The sequence below is a fragment of the Dermacentor silvarum genome, chromosome 3, assembly GCF_013339745.2.
Source record: "Dermacentor silvarum isolate Dsil-2018 chromosome 3, BIME_Dsil_1.4, whole genome shotgun sequence".
In the NCBI taxonomy this organism is placed as follows: Eukaryota; Metazoa; Arthropoda; class Arachnida; order Ixodida; family Ixodidae; genus Dermacentor; species Dermacentor silvarum.
This window is the reverse complement of record NC_051156.1, coordinates 131,685,153-131,707,109: the sequence shown is the minus strand read 5'-3', so window position 1 is coordinate 131,707,109 and position 21,957 is coordinate 131,685,153. Positions and strand designations below refer to the sequence as shown.

The window sequence follows — 21,957 nt, the reverse complement described above, 5'->3', positions numbered from 1 at the left end:
GAGGGCGGCATCTTAGGGGTTGCCTGTTTGTTGGGGTTGGTTTGTGAATGGCGTTCGGTGGATTCAGGTGGCGATCCAAAACACGCCATTAGGGCGTGGAGTTGAGTGCTGTGCTTAGCCTGACGCTCCTTGACGGCAGCCAGCTCCTGTTTGAGCTTTAAATTTTCCGCGAGAAGGTGTTCGTACGCGGGGGACTGAGTGTTGGGCGGAGCGATGGGTGTCGCCCCTACTGCTGGCCAGCTCACCTTGGTATCGGTGTCAGCTGAAGAAGTGGCAGACTTCTCGGCAAACTTGCGAGAGGCCTGCTGGGGCTGTTGGCGTGTGGGTTGCTGCAGTTGCCCCTTGGTCTTCCGGTCCTGGTTCTGCAGCTGTTGCTGCTGGCCAGGTCCTGCAGGGGGTAGTGGAGGGAAAGACTGCGACCGCGAGTGAGAGAGGCTGCACGAAGTCTCCCCCTCCTTGCTGAACCACCTGCGTTTGGGATTGGGTGGGTTGCACTGGGGGTTGTGCCCACGGGGTTGGGTGGGTGGGGTGGGCCGTGGCCGCAGGGTCTTCAGTCTCTGTGAGCACTGTTTGGCGCCCGTCAGGTGGCCTTCCCCACATATTTGGCATTTGGGAGCACAGGGGTGACCGTACCGCACTGCCGACACACTCAAGCGCTCGGCGTAGGACACACGTCTGTTCGGTGCCCCGCTTGTAAGCATACTTGGCAGGCTTGCCGCGTCGGCTTCTATGGGTGGCAGGCTACCTCCCCCCCCTCCCCCGTAATACAGTACATAGCGCGGAATGAGGAGGTCCTCAAAGTTGATCAAAGCAGATTTGGTAGCACCAAGCATCCGCGCACTGTGCACTCTCACCCCTTGTGTGCGCACGCGGAGGTTGGCAGTCAGTTCTTCAGGAGTAGTTCCGGGGTCTATCCCATGAATGACTCCACGCAACGTCTCTTCGGGGGCCACCACGTAAGTGTTGAATTCCTGGGTATCCCCCCCCCCCCCAGCGTCAGGATGGTGGTCCGGTGGAGAACTTGGGCTGTGTCAACATTTGGCGTGCTGGCAATAATAATGTTCGATCCGGGGCGGGTGCGGATGATGAAGTGGTCACCTGTGCAATGTTGTTGAGAATCGCCCGCCACCACAACGGCTCGGGAGATTTGGTGTGTCGTGGAGTTCCGAATGGTCACACACTTTTTCGGCCGCATGATGATTTTTAGGTCTGTGCGTGGGAGCGGCAGAAGCTTCCGTCGTAACTGGCGCGGCTCCTTCACATGTGTTGTTCGCGCCGACGCAGCGCAGGCCGCGTCTTTCGACGCAGCGGGAGCGTTCTCCGCCGAGGCATCTCCGGCGACGGCGTGGCTGGGAGGAACGCTTGCAGGACCGGCTGCCTGCATTGTTTCCGCCCGAGGTTGGTCGAACTTTTTCTGGCGTTGGCGTTGACGACGGGATTCGCCAGTTTACAGTTTGCATCGGTGTCGGTCACCGGCCCCCACGGTGCAGACGAGGTGGGCTGAAGTACTGGGGCCTCGTCGTTGCTTGCCGAGGTGAGTTCGTCGAGGTCGAGGGTGTTCGTGGGGTCCAGGCGCTCGGAGGGGTTGACCGCAGGTTGCAGGCATGGGGTGATGGTCGTCCGGCAATCAGCGTGATGAGAGCGTCCATATTGGTGGTGGAGGGAGCCGCGTCGCCAGACCTGGTGGCCCGTTCTCGCCGACGCGAGCTAGGTCAACCTTTAGGCCTAACGGGCCAACGCCCGCTTCGGATCTTCCAACGCCCGCTTCGGATCTTCTCGAGCCGATAAAAAAAAGAAAATGTCCTACCGGCTCAAGAAAGATGTCCGGGTGTTCCGGATCGTGAGTTCTTGGTGGTCCAACGCAATGTCGGTGACGATCTCGAGGTAATCCGGTCAGTGAGAGCACATGTTCGGCGGAGCTCAAGCGACGCACATCCGCTCACTCCGAACGCTCCAGCGACTCTCCCCGCACAACTGTTGGCGCGCACAACTCTTATCGACGGCGGCGGCGTTTTGCCCGCGTTCGCACCGAACGCGCGCGGCGTTAGTGACGTGTTTATGAAGAACGTGCCAACCTTTGCCGTACACTCTATGGCGGTGTACCGTAGCGACGATAGCGCCATGGTCCCTGTGGTCAATAAATAAATAAAAACAACCGGACCATATATATTTCTCATTCTTGAATAGTTCAAATAACCCATTACACCATCACATCTTAATTGTCATGATTTGAAATACATATTTCCTACCATAGAACAGCTTCGCTGGTCTTCCATCTGCACCCCAGTGGAAGGGCTGACAGTTTTTTTATTGTTCAGAGCTCTAGCAATTTTCTATCGAACAAGGCGCGTCCGTGAACTCTATAGATTCATGCACCATCACTGCTCTTGCTTTTGTATTGTGTGGTCTGTCTGTCTGTATGTCCGCGTCTAACCTCTTCCATGCTAACTGGGTCACTGGTTAGTGCTGGCGCTTGCACAAGAGCCTCGTAATCATATACCTGCTCACTGCATCTGGAGTGTAAATACATTGAGCAGCTTATATTATATATCAAAATTCATCTTCGTAACTAATCTGTGTGCTTCATTTTGCAGTTGAAGTTATCACCAAAAGTCAGAATTCTTCCACGAACGTCGTTGAGCGCACATCCATTCGTTCCCTCGGTAACTACACAAAGCCACACATTACTTCAGGTATCTGGAACTGCTTTACTACATTCACTGCATGCCTGCAAAATAATTTACGCGCAATTTTTGTGATGCTGCTTAACGCGAATTAATGATGATTCAATACAGTGCACATTTCAAAAAGCAATAGGTGCTCTGTGCCAAACACACCTGCCAAAAACGCAATCCCCTCTAATTAATTTTAAAAATTCTAGACATTTAAAATTCCAAAACATGCATTTGTAAGGTAGGTTGTGCGAACAAAGATTTATCTACCTCAGAGCCATTCGGATTGTTCCCTGAGAGCAACTCATGATATTGAAAAAAAATAACCATAATTGATTGAGAGCGAAAATTTTGCCTTATTATCTTAGAAAGATTGTGCGTCACTAGGCACAATGCGATGTGCGACCCGGCTTTATTTGTTCTTATATAGCCGTAATTCGTACAAAAACGGTAATTTATAGCATATTCCAAACTTTTTCATGAAGTGTATACATGTATCCTTAGTAGCTGGGATGACTACTTCCGTGAGTATTATGTCGTATAATATGGCTAAAACATTTCAGCGTAACGCAGTAACACGTTAGAAAAAAAGCATCCCCAAGTTGAAAAAATCACACTTTTCTCATGTTTCCAGCTGAAACTTCCACATTAAGGTTCTTGACCTAAATACATGAGAGACTACACGTTTCACAGAAGGACACATAGCAAGTTGCCTCGGATAGCTGAACATAGTAACTTTGTGAAATTTTTGCCTTCATACGGAGCCGTGGACCAGCAGCGAATCTTCGTTTGAATACACGCAACAGGGTGAAGTCGAGGTTTTGACGGAAGCCCGTCTGGTCGGGAGGCATCATGAAGAAGGGTAAAAAAAAAGAGGCCACCGACCATTGAAAGAATACAACAAAAGACGTTTCGGCTCCCCTGACGGGAGCCTTGTTCACAATGAAATCAAGGATGTGCGATACAATGTTTACACGGTTTAAAATATGACATAAGGTGCGCGTGTAGATAGGAGGGGGGGAAGGTTCCGTCCTTCCGGTTGAGGGTGCTATCTATCATTTGGATTATGAGGGATTCCAAGTGATGTCTTGAAGTCAAATTTGACTTCAAGACACCCCTTGGAATCCCTCCTTGTACTATCTAACCCCGCAAATAGGGCATAAATCAATTTTTCTAAGAAATCTGAAATTGCCAGCGGTGAAAGGTGACCTTGGGCCAGTGGTGACTATATTGAAAATGATGACAAGTTACAATGTTCAATTAGCTCTTAAGTACCGCCATCATCAATGAAATAAGGGGTGTTCGTCATTTTCTGTTCCAGGCGAGCATTGAAAAGTACACGGTGACGTCAATTATACACTTGCACATTTCGTAACGTTTTGGTGTTCAGAGCCGTTCTGTGCACCATAAGGCTTTCATGAAGAATGCAAAGGAAGGAGAAGTCGGGCATGGAAGTCGAGAACTAGTCAAGAAAGCCACAGAACATTTATTACGTCACCGGCGATCTCGGCTGACGCCCGAGTTAATGCACAAAATAACGCAGTTAATCAATACTCGTTTGAATCAGATATATCGTTTCCTAATATTGAAGGACAGTCAGAACTGCAGAGACACGTGTAGAAAAAAGAAGTAAAATGTAGTCGTGCTTATGAGCTTTACTAAGGCAACCATTTTCCTTTTCTTCGACTTCCGATCGAGGGTTACCAAACCAGTGTATACATAGTAGTTTGCTCGATTAATAAATTGAACAGTTTGGAAAAGGTAATCACTTTACTACATACTGAGCAGCACAAAGTATCGCAATATGTCAGCGCTCTAACATACAGATCCCAATTACCTAAGTACACTTTAAGCTGTCGTGTTTGTTATGGCCTGATGATATCGAAGTAAGTGCTCTCTTGACCAACATACAGACTGTCCCAACTATCATGCACAAAGATTTAAAAATATGCAAATGTCACGTAGCTGGACCGAACCAAGGGAATATTTTCCGTCCCTTGGAGATACTGGGAGAATTTTTTTTGCATTCCGCCTAATTGCAGAATTAGTTTTAATGACTTATTATAGTTGTCAAATATTATAACTAAATGAAAGTGTCAATGATAAAATGGTTGAGCAACGTGAAAAACTGCTTATACAGCCTTCTGTTCCTGAATAAGTGCTACACAAAAGTGCTTTTCCGAGCATGAAACAAGCCTGCGAATACACGCAAAGTGCCTCGAGCAGCCAGTCGCGCTGCACTGATCTATAAAGCCAACAAATAATGCAGCGAACGAAAAAAATAACGGAAATTACTTGTAGCTTGTGATTGAAGCGCAAAAGAGTGGAGAAAAAAACGACTTGCTGCGGCTGGAGACGGAACCCACAGTCTTGGGCACTTAAACATATCAACCTAGCACTTTTTTTTCCATAGCCACTCAAGGTCGTGGCACTCAATGTGTTAATAGCTTTCAATTTAGCAGTTATTCGTAGCCGATGTTAAACAGCGGCAAGATATTTTCCGTCTACTTTAATTCCTCTTAATCTTATCACTTCTAAACTTCTATTAAAAACTACAGAGAACTTCCCCTATGATTGCCTTGCCTTATTCTTCTTGGCTTCTTATGGTTGTAGATAAACCTCCAGGCACCTTAGTTGCCCTTGCTATCGTTTCTACACTAATGATAAGTTCTTGCCGCTTCTTTATCCTTTTTATACTATCCAGATGAATGGGAGACCTATTTTTCCAAGTACACCAACGGCCTCTATAAGGGTTCGGATTCAATTCAACATGAACGACTTGTGGTCAAGGTGCTCGTGAAGCTGTTCGAGAGCAAGTCTATGGGTGAAAACGGGCTCAGATACCTGGTCGCCTGGAGCATCTACAGGCAGCTGCTTACTTATACAGTGCCAGAACGGCTTTTTGGAAAAGGTCCTGTTAGCTACCAGCACGTCAAGAAATATTGCTACGAGCTCGTTGGAAAAGTGATGAATCGGGCGATGAAGAGCCCCTACTTTCAGTCACGTACGTCTCCTACGTTTAAAACTTCTCACAGCGTTAGGCATAGAGACATTGTCGAGCTACAAGTTTGTTGTGCAGATGTGCCGAAAGCATTCTACTGTCCCTGAAGAAAATTGAGTAATTTTGACAATTACGTCATTCGCAAATATAAAGGTACCAGCTATAAAGGAGATTCAAAATATAGCTCCCACTTTGTTTGGGCTAGTTGCAAATTTAGAACTGCCGGCCGGCTGCAGTTGAGGCCAGCTTCGTCCAGACCATAGAAACTCGACATGGGGCGAATCACTTTAAGCATAAATCACTAGTGCGCTCATGTTTGTTGAAGCGCGCACAGCCTTTACATCATCACCAAATGAGGAGACAGTTGCATTTAACGGGCTCTATGATCGCGTCACCGCTAGTCCGTCCATTTCACGGGTTTTTTAACGCATTTAGAAGCTATCCTTTCAATGGTATTATGAGTTTATCTGGCGATGAAAAGAAACTCTTTGGAAGGTAGATTACGGCGGAGGTCGCCTTCACAAAGCCGGACAAATATGTTAGCGCGGAATAAACTAAACATTGCATACTTCACATTTCTGTTGATAGAAGTGCATAATTATGTTCCTTGAAACACAGTGCGTCGTTCTACTTGTTACTGAGCTTTCACGCAAAAGTGTTTCATGTTCTTTAACATCTCACCGAGTGCTCTAGACGTCCAGATCGCACACGATTTACTGGCAACATCCTTCATGGATATTTTACTAGGCCACAAATATTTGTTTAAAGGGATGCGGACATAAAAGTTGGCGGGTGTTTTTCTTTTTTTTTTTTGCGTCGGAACAAAAGTTGACCTGTTGAAAATGACGAATACAACAAGCTTCTTTGAAAAAAAGAACGAGAAACATCTTTTTTTGCGATTTTATGCTGCACTCCGCCTCCAAGCGGCCGCCGGCAAGAGCTAAAATTTGACGTCATAACACCCACCCGCACGCGCGCGCGGCCAAGGTCAGCCACAGCCGTTGCAGTGTTTCCGGGGGTATCGGTCCCTTGCAGCGTTTGTTTAACTTCTTTCGGCGATCTTTCCACGTGGTTCGTCTGAAACATTATTCCCGTCGACGCTCCACGCAGGTGGTACGTCTTACATGCGCCTTCCCGCGGTAGTCGCTTGGTGTGGAACGCGTTCGTCGTGGCGGAATGAAATGCCCAGACATTGCTGTTATAACAGCATCATCAGTCGTGACACGCCGTCGCACTCGTTTCCCAGATACGAGAAGGTGCGTAGACTTTGGATACCTGCCTGTCAGCCATCATGCCCAGCCCTATAAAAAATGACTTCATTTGCGCGGACCACTTCGCACTTCGTCGGCGATGATTATGTGACCAGCCCGGCTGTGCTGAAAAGCCTCGGCATGCCGCTCAAAAGGCAACGCCTAAAGCCTGACGTTGTGCCATCGGATTTCTCACGAAAACGCAAGGCAGCAATGATCAGCGGCGCGTTTGAAAAGAGGAGGCGAAAAGATGTCGGTACTGCTTTCGTTCACTTGTAGCGATCTTGATCAGTGTGAGGGCGAGGCTGGGGCGAGATGCCCGAGGCTGGGCACGAAGCCAGTAATGTCTTTTAAGATGTTGGCAAAGCATAGTAAAATAATACAAGGCTAGGGCGCGCGAGCGCGACTCACGAGATCAGTCCTACATGGCATCGGGGCAAACACACACACAGTTCTACTTCTCCACAGGTTAAAAGTGGGAAAACTGGGGAGAACGCCAGCAGGCGCTGTCACCTGTCGGGTGGCTGGCGAAGTGGACGTGATAGTCTCGGAGGTACTCATACCTTACAGCAGTTACATAAACTACTATTCACTCATCCACGCAGTGCTGAAGTACCCCCCCCCCCCCCCCCCCCAGCTGGCTCGCCTGCGTGCGCTCTTGAAAAAGCAAATTTACAGAGGAAATGACAATTAATTCTTTCACAAGTGTCTGGTACAGAGCGAAATCTTCACGGTACGGTTCGCAAAAACCTGATTGGCACTTCCACGGCTGCCTGCTCTTGTTCTTCGCTTGAGGCGGAAAGCTCGTAACCGTAAACGGTAATATTTCTTGCCACGTTCGAATGGTCCTCGTCTTCAGACGTGTACTCATCGCTGGTAGACGTACCACAACTCGAATCCATGCTTGCGATGGCGGCGTCGACGCGCTTCTAATGACCGCGGCCCGCCGGCTGGCTATCCGACGAGGGTGTCGTGACGTCACACTTTCCAAATGCCGTATGTCGGGCGGAGAGGCGCACGCTCACAAAAACGCCAAAAATAAAGCCATCGGCTCAAAAATGCGCTAAGTGAGTACTTCTTTTCTGTGTAATCACACACTGAGGATTCATTTTCAGCATTGTCGCAAAATTTTCAGATTTTGTGTCCGTATTCCTTTAAGCTAATGACGCTTAACGTCATTAAATCGTGTGGGTTTCCCTACTTTCATTGCATAATTCACCTCGATTGGCAGAGGAACATAGGTCGCCTTGGCTGTTTTCTGTTTTCTCCCGCCTATTTTGAATTTTGTAAATAAATTCTGTGTAAAGTATCTCCCTTTTTAAATAATGTTTATATGATATGTAAATTCTTGTTGTTTATTTAAATTTACTGTAACTGCTCGCTATTTTATTGAGTGAGAAGATAAGAGCGTCCTCATTTTTTTCGGCAGCAAGAAAGGAACCATGAGGAATAATAGCAACGTTCATGTAATCCTTAATATATGTATACGGTCTCTGAAGTTCTTCTGGTCAGCAAAATATGTTTTGTCGTAATACAGGTAAAAAAAAACGATAGTGCAGGTTTTGAGAACAAACCCTCCCTGTAGCATACACATAGGGCCAATGTACTTGACAAAGTACACCTGCATTCATTTTCTTGCGATACTAGAAGCATGTATATTGTATAAAACGTCATGACTTCATCGTTTACGCCATTATTTTCTAAAACTTTTACACAATCTTCATCTGAGAGAAGCATATGTTATGCTTGACATAAAATAGAGAGGGTGCATGTACAGCAGCATCTGCTATGTCCCACATTTCTCCAAGTTTGGAGATGAATAGATCAAACGTAACATGCAGCTGACAAAAACTACAATGTGGTAGTCTTGGCAGGACCCTTCATAGCAGAATCGAGTGCTAATGAACACAGTCTCTTTACTGTTTAATTATTTACGAATGAAAATGGTACTGCACTACTAAAAGTATGCTGTGCCTTTATGGGTTAATTATAACTTCAGAAGTTTGCCTTGGTGATTAAATTAACGAATATACCTCCTGCCGAAATGACTGTGCTGTCAAAAGCTCGGGTGCTATCTTGTATTGAAATTCTACTTTTGTAGGCTTATGGGGCAATGACATGGTGTTAAAGGATGCCAATACGAGGGGTTAAAGTATTCACTTACATTCTGAACGGCTTTAATTTTGTTACTAATAACTGAAACATCAAAAGGTAATAATGTTCGGGTCAATAAGTTTCATCTGCTACCGTTCGTTATTGTGTACGTGCTATCATGTAAGACGTAGCCTATCACACGGAATGAGCTTATGTGACAACAGCAGCATAGTCTCTTTGAGAAATAACCTTACTTTGAGCCAACATGTTAGCGTTGTGTTCATAGTCCAACTATAAATGCGGCAACTCATATGACCTTAAGACCGTAAGACCTTATGCATGACAATAGACATAACCAAATTTATAATGAGGGCAAAGAGAACGATAGCGAAAACACATAGTGCTGGTTAACAAAGGTACCATGAGCTGCAACGTGTGAACCACGGCCGAAGCACTCTCTCTGTCGAGCTGGTGGTCGCTAGTGTGTGGAACTTTAGAGGAATTCTGGCTGAACCAATGCTCTGGGAATGTTTATCGTCGTTAATGCAACTACCATACAAGTGGTGGTACCCATGTACGCCGCAATGAAACGCATAGGCAGATGAATAATAAGCGCCTTTACTTTGGTAGCCAATCGCCAAGGATAGGTTATCTCATGATCTGGTTTAGAGCGAAATAGAACTGCAATCGCTACCGCCGAGACACCTTCTGTTTGAGCCGTGTGCTGCGGCCGATACCCTATCGCTAGGGCTTCCCTCCGAACACGCTACGCTATCTAACGTCACACGCACAACGTCTGCCTCTTTTTGCTTGGCCTCCGACATCACACTGGAAGGGCGCCGTTGCATACCAACGATGATCAATGAAATCTCGATGCCACGCCAGTGATTATTGTCATGCAGATATAGCATCATGATGCTCTGCTCGGGGACCCAGGTTTGACGCTGACCAGTAGAGAAGTTTTGCAAGTCTTTCTTTTTTTTAAATTCTGCCAGAGGTAAGAGGCTAGAAACACGACACGAACCGCTGTAGGCGGAAGCAGACTTGAAATGCGAATTGTGCGAAAAAAGAGAGAGGGTTTTTCTATTGCAGCAATTCACCAACTCATTTGATTTCCTTGGTGTGCTTTCTTACTTGAGCGCTAATTCCATGGACCGCGGAGGTGCGTGAACATTGTTAACTCTCAGCGTAGCGTGCTTCGTCACGGCGCACGGCTGCCCTAGGTTCGTAAGTATACTTTCTTTTATTTTAAAGGTTTGCGGTGAAGTGACAGGTGCCTGGTTCAACAGTATATTATTGCTCTTCAACCAAAGCAGACAGCGATATATGCATCGTGTAAATCACGATATCACCTGCACTTTTTTCTCGAGGGCGCCATAGCGCCGCATGCTCAACGGCGAGAACGCTCCGGCCACTGCTCATACTGAACGCCATAGTAACTCAAACGGAGTTGGTGGATCTATATTTTACATTGCGAACTATACGTCACACGCGAGAAAACATACGAAGAATACGAGCGTCATCGTGCAAATGACGCTTATTGAATTGTCTTCGTAGCACTATGCTGTAAAAGGTTATGTTTTACAGTCATCTGTGCGGCGAAAAAGACATCTGGCATAACAAAATGAAAGTGACAAAGAGAATCCGTTGACACCCTAAGAACTTATTGCGGAGCCACAACATATCTGCATCGTCCTATTTTCTACAATCACAGCAGCTTTTTTGGGCCGCCATGCCTCTTTCTGACTCACTCAGTACTTCCAAGATTATTTCTGTGAGTGGTATCGTGTCTATCTTCGCTCAATTTATTGCGTATTGCCGTGTTGTGTACAGTAAATATAGATTTAATAATGCGTGTTAACAGCATAGGTGTTTAAGCAAGCCGTAATTTGTGCCTGTGGCATGAAACTGCCGCGCCGTTGCCATGGCAACCAGGCGACGCCACACAGACACGGCTCCTCCGAGCGCCCGCCACCTGCGGGCTACTGCGTATGCGCCGTGCCGTCATCCTGGCGCGTTTGCGATCGCGACCTGTCAGAAATAAATAACTAAAACGAAATGAACGTTCCTGGCAACGAAGGATTCGAATCCGGGTAGCCACGGTCCGAAGGCGAGCGTCATAACCACTGCGCTATACACCCACGCTTGCAGAACGTGCATTTATGGCAACCATATGGTTGCATTACTGACGATTGCAACACAACTTCTTTTGGGAGAGAGAAAGAGAAAATAGGAGTGAGAGAGAGATAAAAAGAAAAAAGGAGAGAGAGAGAGAAAGATAAAGGAGGAGAGATATAGAGAAAATAGAAATTGAGAAAGAAAGACATAGAAAGAAAGAGAGGGAGAAAGCAAGAAAGCGAGATAAAGAAACCGGGAGAGATAACCTAGCTACAACCAAGAGACGACATCAATCGGCCAGCTTCGCTGAGTCTTGAGCATTGTGCGGCCTAGTGCAAGCTTTCGCCTTTTTGTTTATTTTAGAGTAGATGTCCAGATTTCTTTCCATTACCAGAAGCAGAAACCAAGCATTTCATTAAAATCAGACAGGTGAAGAACGCCATCAACGTCTTTGTATTATACCGCATCTTCTAACAAAATGCTAAGTTCACCTCTCTTTCCTTCGCATTTATATTGCTACATTGCATTGCTTTAAGGGTTCAGAGGCATTAGGTAATCAAAAAGTACAGGAGGCATGCGTGAATATCTTGACAAATATCTACAAGGATTCCACAGCTACCTTGGTTCTCCACAAGAAAAGCAGAAAGTTAGTTATATATATCAAGAAAGGGGTCGGGCAAAGAGACACAATCTTTGCAATGCTATTCACTGCATGCTTAGAAAAAGTATTCAAGCGCTTAGACTGGGAAGGTTTAGGAGTGAGAATCAACGGCGAATATCTCAGTAACCTTCGCTTTGCAGATGACATTGTCTGACTCAGCAACAATGGGGATGAATTACAGCAAATGATTTAGGAACCTTAACCGATAAAGTGTAAGAGTGGGATTGAAGTTTAATATGCAGAAGACAAAGATAATGTTCAATAGCCTGCCAAGGAAACAAGAATTCAGAATCGCCAGTCAGCCTCTAGAGCCTGCAAAGGAGTACCTTTATCTAGGTCAATACTCACAAGGGACCCTGATCATGAGAAGCAAACTTACAGAAGAATAAGATTGGGTTGGAGGGCATACGGCAGATATTGACAAATCCTGACTGGAAGCTTACCACTGTCGTTGAAAAGAAAAGTGTACAATCATTGCATTCTACCGGTGTTTAATATGGGCCAGAAACTTGGAGGTTAACAAAGACACTCGAGAACAAGTTAAAGACCGCTCAAAGAGTGATGGAACGAAAAATGTTACGTCTAGCGTTATGAAACAGGAAGAGAGTGGTTTGGATCAGAGAGCAAACGGGGATAGCCGATATCCTAATTGACATTAAGAGAAAAAAATGGAGCTGGGTAGGCCATGTAATGCGTAGGATGGATAACAGGTTCACCATTAAAGTTACAGAATGGATACCAAGAGAAGGGAAGCGCAGTTGAGGGCGGCAGAAAACTAGGTGAGGTGATGAAGTTAGGAAATTTGCAGGCGCAAGTTGGAATCAGCTAGCGCAAGTGAGGGGTAATGGGAGATCGCAGGGATTAATCTTCAACCCCACTCTTACGCTTTCTCGGATAAGGTTCCCAATAAATTGTTGCAATTCGTCTCCATTGTTGCTGAATAGGACAATGTCATCTACAAACCGAAGGCTGCTGAGATATTCGCCGTTGATCCTCACTCCTAAACCTTCCCACTTCTCAATCCTAAGCCACAAAATGTATTTGTGTTTTATTTTATTTCGTGCTAAATTTCTTGGAAAAATGCTGCTGTTGCAAAAATACGAGTACTGTCGCCAATTATTTTTCGCTTTTGGATTTTGCGAGAACTGGGTGTGTTCTTTTTTTTCCTTTTCTTTCTCTCTCTATGTATGCAATGTTCCTCCTACCTGGGCCACAGTGGTCTACAGTATAGTGAAATAAGCATATAAATAATACACCAGGGCGCCACATCCCTGAGACCAAGAACAATGCGAACGAAGGAATAACATAGTACAAAATGTACACATTATCCGAGCCATGTAGTGTCTTGTTGTTACTTCATTTTGCAGTGCTTAACTTCAGTCACATATTTTTCACGTATTGGCCAGTTCTTCTTGTAGCATCAGGCTTGTTGTAACTCGATCGTCTGGCATATTTTTTCTATTTAACAGAGGTGCCACTGGAGATGGTTGACCAGGCTAAGCGTATGGTGACCAGACTCCGCAGTGCCTTCCGCAAGTCTTTGGAGTCATCAAGCTGGTTCACGGGCAGAGGTCGAGAAGTGGCCCTCCGCAAGCTAGACAACCTCACCACCTACGTGGGAAGTCCAGATAATCGATTGGACCCCGTGTCGCTCGAAAAGCATTACAGTCAGTTTTCATTTTACTCGTAGTCAAAATGTGGCATATACAGGGTGCTTTTTTTCCGACAATACAGATTTTTTTTTAAACGCTCTGACCGTAACACACCTATTCTCTTAATTTATTACGAGAATACCGATTAACACATTTAATAAGTTTCTTGTTATTACCCGAGGGGCTATTTAAATTTCGAAATTGAAGGCAGTCACATTTAATGCACCTTATTTTTTTCAGAGATGTTGAAATTGGCACGTAATTCTATATCTTTACCCCATAATTTCAACGGTAAGTCTGGGCAATTTGAAACCGAGAGCCGCGGGAGCGCAGAATAGGAGGGCTGCGCGGGAGCGCAGCCCGAAGTGCCCGGACAAAAATCAAATTCAATGCCTGGATCAGTTAGGACAGCTACTGATACGGCTCGCTTTGGCGGGCAAGCATGTGTCGCTGCGTGTCGGGTCAGGGTTTGCCGAGACGTGCTATCATTCAGACATCGCATAACTTCTTTACGGGGCGTTACCGTCTGACGTGCAACTGGACGCGCTCATTCCAGATATTGCATGAATTTGCTTTCCCTTTCAATGATCGATATCTCAAATCAGGTGCGGTATTTCAGATTTCAAAAGAATTATTATGCCATAAATTGTGACGCCCTACAAATGTTCAGTGTAAACAACTGCCTTCAACTTATTAACAAGAACGACAATAAACAAATGTTTGTTAATTATTCAAGTGAGACTATCTTAGGCAGCGGCAAACGGCTTCCGCTTCGCCGCAGAGCTTGTTTGCGAAGATGAGAGCTGTGTCCCGGTCATAACTTCTTTTCTAAAAAAACTGTATTGCAAAAAACGCCCGGTAGGTATTGTTACGTGGGCGGCATGTAGCTGGCCAAGAATACTAAAGCGCACATGCATAGGAACAACGCGCTACACTTCGCGTCCCTCCGGGTGGTCGTTGTAGCGATATAATATGCCATCTTTAAGCACGAAGAGGCGAAGGGAAGGATCGGGCGTTGCGGAATCTAGCTTCTGAATAAGCTCACTTAAAATGGGATGACGGCGCTGTTCGTCACGGATGTGGCTTAAAGCGGAGAGCGAGAGCACACATGCAGGCGCGTCATCGGAGTCTTCAGGCGGATCCACTGGATTGCGCGACAAACAGTCAGCATCCTGGTGCAATCGGTCAGATTTATGAGAAACAGAGTAAGTGTATTCTAGGAGGCGGAGCGCCCAGCGACCAAGATAGACGCCCAGTGGGACCCTTAAGCGACAAAAGCCAGCGAAGGGCGTAGTGATGGGTAGTGACGGTGAAATGCTGGCCATATAAGTAGGGGCGGAATTTACCCACCACCCAAACGAGGGCAAGACACTCCCGTTCAGTAAGAGAGTTGTTCTGCTCGGCTAGGGCAAGGAGAAGGCTGGCATAGGCGATAACACGGGCGTGCCCATTCTGATGCCGGACTAGAACAGCGCCCATTCGGTAGCCGCTGGCATCGGTGCGGAGTTCTATTTGAGCGGAGCAGTCGAAATGATCCAGAACAGGTGGTGTAGTGAGCGACGTGATGAGGGTAGAGAAAGTGGAAGCCTGCGCAGCACCCCCCCCCCCCAAAAAAAAATAAATAAAACGAGATGCCTTTCTTCAGTAAGTTTGTGAGAGGGCGTGCGATTTCCGCGAAATTCTTCACAAAACGACGGCAGTAGGAGCACAGTCCCAGAAAGCTGCCAACTTCCTTTGTGCAAATCGAAACGGTGAACTGCTGCACTGCTCGAACTTTGTCAGGGTCGGGGCGAACACCGGTTCAGTCGACGAGATGACCGAGCATGAGAAGTGGCTGACGCCCGAAGTGGCACTTAGTTTAATTAAGTTGCAGGCTGGCTTTGCGACACAACGAAAGTATAGAAGAAAGTCGGTCGAGATGCGTTTCAAATGTCGGTGAAAATACAATGACGTTGTAGTGGGGAAGAGGGTCACGAACTATTGAGAGATGACGACGACGTCCGGCAGCCCGGAGAGCGTGAGACAGCGACCGACGCTCTTGGGCCAAGGCTGTTGTTACATAGCCCCTGCTTCTAAATAAACCCCCTTACAACGTAATCAAGATAACACAGGCAAACAGACCAGTTAAAACCGTGTGAGAGGGTGTCCATCATGGGTTCGAAGGTGGCCGGGGCGTTGCATAAGCCGAAGGACATGCCTTTAAACTGGTAAAGGTCGTCAGGGGTAACAAAAACAGTCTTCTAACGGTCCATGTCATCAACAGCGATCCGCCAGTACCCGGACCGAAGGTTGATTGAAGAAAGTAATTGGCGCCGTGAGGGAAATCCAGTGCGTCGTCTATGTGTGGGAGCGGGTACACGTCTTTTTTGGTGATCTTGTTGAGATGCCAGTAATTCACGCAAAATCTCCTACTGTCATCTTTCTTTTCAACAAGAACCACAGGAGAAGCCAAAAGGCTGCAGGACGGCTTGATTATATCTTTGGCGAGCATCTTGTCGACGTCCTTTTGGTTGATGTGGCGCTCCGCAGGAGATGCGCGGTATGGACGTCGGTGGACCGGATGGGCATCGCCAGTGTTTATTCGATGCTGGATAGCGCAGTTTGGAGCCAGAGAATGGTCACAAAGGTCAAATACGTCCCTATAAGAGTAGAGGAGGTGAAGGAGATCTTCAGTGTGATGGGGCGAAAGGTCTGGAGCGATCATTTTGTTCAGGTCGCGAGGAGACAGATCTGGAGAACACGGGATATCGGTGGTTTCCTAGTGACCAGCATCAGGAGGAGACAAGGTCGAGATAACGTAGTCGCAGGGGGGCGTCAGCATAGTGAGTGAAATGCCCTGTGAACACAGTCCGAAATTTATCACAGGAAGACAAGTGAGATTGTCGCGTAGAGTTATAACAGTGTGAGGCAAACCAACACTGCGCGTCCACAAAACGGTGGTGATGGGAGTGAGTACATAGTCACCATCGGGTACTGGTGGGGAGGGCGTCAAAGCAACAAAAGTCACGGTGTGCGGCGGCAAATGGACGTCTGTCAGCATAACAGGGCCGACTGTTGTTTGGTCCTGGTTGATCAATTACACTTGGTAGGTCAAGCTGTACAGTACCAACAGAACAATCGATGAGGGCGGAGTGGGCGGACATAAAGTCAAGACCCACGATGAAGTCATTGAAAGAGCAGGCGAGGATGGGGAACAAAACAGAAGTTTGACGGCCGGCAACACTGACACTTGCAGTACAAAGGCCAGCTACGGGATACGTACCACCATCGGCCACACGCACAACTTGTGATGAGGCAGGGGTCATAATTTTCTTCAATTGCTGGTGGAGGTCAGAGTTCCTATAAGAAATATGGGCGCCGGTGTCAATCAAAGCTGTGACAGGTAGGCCATTAACTTCAACGTCGATCAACTTCTGATTGGTAGGGAGCGTCATCGGAGAAGTTGGAGGGCAAGTCGCAATAGCAGCGTCACCTCCAGGAGCTACAGCCGTCAGTTTCCCGAAGGAAAACGCTGGGAGTAAGACGGGGACGGGGAACGGCGTGGTGGAGGTGACCGAGAAGGTCGGCGTCGTGGTGAAGGAGAGCGGCTGTAATGGCCGGTGTTAGTAGTGGTCTCGGGAGATGTTTCTTGGTCAGGTTGGTTTGGTACCTGCTTCTGACTTCAGGGTGGATTGCGGAAGCTGAAGAAGCTGGGTCGAGAAGACGAGAGCCAAGAACTTCGGCAATATCGTGAAATGTGTCCAACACATCCACATCGAAAGCAAATTGGCTTGTAGTCAGGCGTTCTCCACGCATTCGGATCGCGATAATTCGGGGTGGGATAATGGCATTGGAGATGTTTGACGGGGGCCGAAGGGTAAGTGTCAAGGCGGTTCACAGAGCAGATGTTTTGAAGGCCCAATTTTGCCACTTCTTGACAAACAAACGATTGTATAAGCGATGTTGTAGGTTCGGCATCACTGGGCTATCCTCGCATTAAATGTGCAGGTGAGGCGGCTTCAGTTTCGCGTCGAACGATTCGGGTGGTCTCCGACGCTGAGTCGACATACGAACATCCTCACACGTTGGTGTCGCTGCCGTGTTCGGAAGGCGGGTGAATCGGTGGGCGATACGTCGGCTTGTAGCATCTTTGAACCATCGGCATTCAGTAATAATCTCGTTGACAGTCGAAGAGTTTTTAAACACGATCAGGTTAAACGCATCCTCCGCGATTCCTTTCAGTACGTGCGCGACATTATCGGCTTCTGTCATCTTGGCGTCAACCTTCCGCACATCCTGAATGCAGGTTGTGCGGATCATCAGCACATCCTACAGAGACGCGCCAGATCCTCAGCGTCTTCTTCATCGACGCCCCTCTTGGAGAACAGTACCGTGACAATATGAATACAACTGTTCTCCTTGCAATGCTTATGCCAATTCTCAATGCATGCTGGAGATTTTCTGAAATGACTAACCTGTACGTACTACAAGTCAGGCTGGCTAATTGTACTTTAAGGTATCCCTGGCCAAAAAGGTGCGGTCACTGATCAAGCAAAGCTGACAAAGAAAATAGGAAAAGCAGTCAAGATGAAAAAGAAATGACTGTGATGATTCACTGGTCACATTAGGACAGACAAGAACCATTTGCCATTTTTATGAGAAGATGTGACATGGTGTCATGGCTTCTTCATCGTTATGGCAATTTACCACACAAACTTTCAACGAACACTTCAATACACACCTAACAAATCTAACCCCCGGAGGAGACGTCACCAAAATTTGTCTGTTTGTTTCGCGACACACGTATTATCAGCATAAAACTAGAAATGCAACTTGTCTGCGTTAGTGTGACCAAGGAAGCCGTACGTACTCGGAAACGTAGCTTATTGTTAACTGACAATTTATCGTGCTAACTGACAAGACCAACTTTCGTCCAATCCTTTGCTACTACTTTCATCGGCGAAGCCCTGATTTCTCATCTCAGCGGTCAGACATTATGAGCACGGGGGACAGGAATAGTCCACATGGTATTTATGATATTGAAATGAATATTCAAATGGGGGCAATGAACACCGTCTCAGAATCCTGCCATCGGTCTTTCAAACCACTAAAGGCATTTTTGCTGTACTCCCCATCGCTTCTGATGTATTTAACCATTGTCACGTCAACTGAGCTCACTGGGTACTCCATGCTGTAATGGATAAAGCGCCAGGCTGCTGTGCTGAGAGAAACAGGTTCAAAACCAACAATGGGACCAATATGCGCCACTGTTTATGTGGTGCTGTGCATGTACTCCTCTGCTATGAACCTCTTTAACGCCAGCTTGTTTCACTGCTTGTATTCCACTGGATATGTGGCTATGTGGTTGTGTGGCTATATTCCCATATCCATATATGTGGGCATGTGGCTATTCCACTGGATGTGTAGATATGGCTCTTCAAGGACAAAAAAGTGTTTTAAAGGCTCTTCAAGGACAAAAAAAGTGTTTTAAAATTTCTCCGGTTGTGGGCGCAGTCCAACCAATGTTGCACACATTTCGATCATTTTAAGGTTTATAAAATTTTAATAAGTTGCCTGTTGCAAATAACACAATTCTACTCCTTGAGCTGAATTATTCACAGAACCGGTCATTAATTCCACGAGCAACGCATAATAATCTAATTAACAAAACTCTCTAATTATCCTTTGAACTAATTACCTTATGGCACAGATTGCAATTTATTAATTGTACCCGATGAGCTTACAAGGCGTATCCACTTGGAAGTAATTTTGAGAATGTCGCTAGTTTTGAGATATGCACCACCAAACTTACCCAAAAAATGCATTGTTGTTGCAATTTGATTTTATTGCAATAGAAATGATATGGACACTCAAAGCAGATTTTTGCCGTCGCCGTCGCCGTGAGGTTCCGTATGACGTCAACGGCGATGAAATGTCGCTGCGCGCCGGACGCTGTATGTGCAAGTGAAAGGACGCGAGGGAAGCGCGCTTTCACGGGAGCGAACGCACGCCGGAGAACAAACGCGCGTTTCGTGGAGGGCTGCAGAATTAAGCCTCTCTTTCCACCTTTACAATCACCATATATATATATATATACATAAATAGAGAGAGAGAGAGAGAGCAAACGCGACTTCTTCCGTCACGCGAAAGGCCGTGGGGGCGGTAAGGAGGGAGGGGAGGGGAGGCGACGTTTAGCTGCGGCAGCAAATGCGTATTTATACAAAAACGTTGCGAGGCGAGGAGGTGCTAAAGACTTCCGACGCTGCTCGACGAGTTTCCTGTTCTGATCTCTTCGAAAACCTCCGAGCCGCCTTCAGAGGCCCGCCCTGGCAACAGTCACCAACGCCGCGCGCGTTCGGTGCGAACGCGGGCAAAACGGCGACGGTGTCGACAACAGTTGTGCGCGTTACTGGTGCTGCTACAAGTCCAAGTTTATACAGCTGATAAAACTACTATCCTTACTCCGTATAGCTCTCTACTAAGTTGCTATCGCAATTAATGCTTCGCCTTTTGGGTGAAACTGCGACATTCTTTAACAAAACGCTCTTTTACGCTTGGAAACACCAAAGAAACTAGAACGCCCATGTATTTTGTGTCATACTTTGGGTGTCGTCCGGTGTCGTTTTGAAAATTCAATGCATGTGGATAAGTCTTACAAGTTCACCGGCTACAATTTGCAATATGTGCCGCATAAACTAATCAATTACCCGCAGGGGCGTCTGCGTCAGCAGGCGTTTGGTGAGTTGCGACACCATGCACCCGAGCACATGAGGGTTGGAACCTCCCGCGTTTAGCCGTGCGCGGCTGAGCCGTGTCTGGGGAAAGGGGGACACTGGGGGTTGAGCCGATGCCGGGTGTTTGGACCTTTAAGGCCCCCCGGCAGAGGCAACACACCTCTCCGGCCTCTGCTTCACATAGGCGGCACCCCTGGGCTGACCCACCCAGGGGAAATAGGCAGCTTCCTTTTCCTGTCCTCCTTTTAAACCTTCGTCTTTCTCTCTCACTTTCAGTCTATCCTGTCTTTTCACTTCCTTTTCAATTTCCCAGACAGCTAGGGTTAACCTTGTGTGGGTAGCCAACCTTGGATATTTCATATTTGGTTATAGTGGTGGCGTACAGTTGGCGTTTGCAGGACCTGTCCTATACAGATTCTGCAGCGTCCCCTTGTTGGGCTCCATGGTGGGTGGCTGGCGCCACCGCCGAAACATTCCGCATACATGGATACTTGCTTTCCCGCATTCCTGATCGCCGCCAGAAACGGGAGCGCACTGAAGCATTTCAATTTTTTGGCCACAAAAGAAATTTTTCCGCGCTTTCACGTTATTCATAGTGAGAAGCCAGACAAGAGCGTAAGAGTGGCATCACCTTTTCTCGTGAGAAATGTTTGACCGAAACCATAGGACCAGGCTACAAGGCTACAAAGTTGGCAAGTGGAGATCTCCTGCTGGAACTGCGCGACAAAAAACAACATGAAAAGTTACATACCTTATTGTCTTTTGGCGAAATACCCATAACAGTGACCCCGCACCGCACGATGAACAGCACTCGTGGTGTCGTCTCAGATGATGATCTCATGGACCTAACCGAAGTTGAACTTCTAGAAGGCTGGAAAGATGAAAATGTGTTCAATGTAAAACGAATTAAGATGAGGCGAGATGGCAAAGAGATCCAAACGAAACACATTATTCTCACATTTGGTACAAGTGTTCCGCCCGAGACCATAGAGACAGGATACATAAAGATCAAAGTCAGGCCCTACATTCCGAATCCTCTCCGTTGCTTGAAGTGTCAAAGATTTGGCCACAGTTCACAGAAATGTCATGGCCGACTCACCTGTGCGATATGTGCCCGCGAACATGGATCTAAATCCTGTGAAAACAAACTGCAATGTGTCAGCTGCGACGGCGAGCATGCCGCCTACTAGCGGTCCTGCCCGTCGTGGAAAAAAGAAAAAGAAATTGTCACAATCAAAGTCAAAGAAAATATTACGTTAAAAGAGGCACGAAGGCGGGTATCATACCTGCCAAAGAACACCTTCGCCGAAGTGGCACGTCAGGGAGCAGCGTCGCAATGGCTTCCGGCGGCTGTCCGGCCCACACACCGTGAGCCGGCAGTGACGCCATCCGCCCCCTCGGCGGCTGCAGCTAGTGCTGCTCCGCCAACTCACAATCGACCTCCGGGCTGGTGACCTCCAGGGCCTCGTCCCTTGAGGCGAGGCCTTCCCGTCAAACCAACCGCTCGCAGGAGCGCGTGTCCAGCGCCTCGCAAGAGGGGATGGACACAACAACCGGCCAGACGGCGCCGCCAGCGCCTAAGGAGCGGCAAGATTCTCGCGATCGCTCCAAAAGAGAAAAGGCTCGCATCACAGGGCCCGAAGAGGTCTCTGTAAGTTAAGTTAGTCTCTTTTACACACAGCACAAAAACACTTTAAACATGAATACACTGTAATACAATGGAACGTCAGAGGACTCCTACATATATATAACCCCGATGACGTCAAAGAAATGCTACACAGGTTTAATCCTAAGGT

At 47.1% G+C, this 21,957-nt stretch overlaps 1 protein-coding gene across 1 annotated transcript in view; it reads left to right on the top strand.

Annotated features, from left to right (window-relative positions):
* Nucleotides 1-1,798: 1,798 nt before the first annotated feature.
* LOC119444795 (neprilysin-3) overlaps nt 1,799-21,957 on the top strand; it is a 59,859-nt gene continuing 39,700 nt past the window's right edge. Inside the window, exons 1-3 of the mRNA XM_049664742.1 lie at nt 1,799-1,840; nt 5,463-5,676; nt 13,266-13,463. Coding sequence (XP_049520699.1) covers nt 1,799-1,840; nt 5,463-5,676; nt 13,266-13,463 — 454 coding nt within the window. The remainder of the gene's footprint in view (nt 1,841-5,462; nt 5,677-13,265; nt 13,464-21,957) is intronic.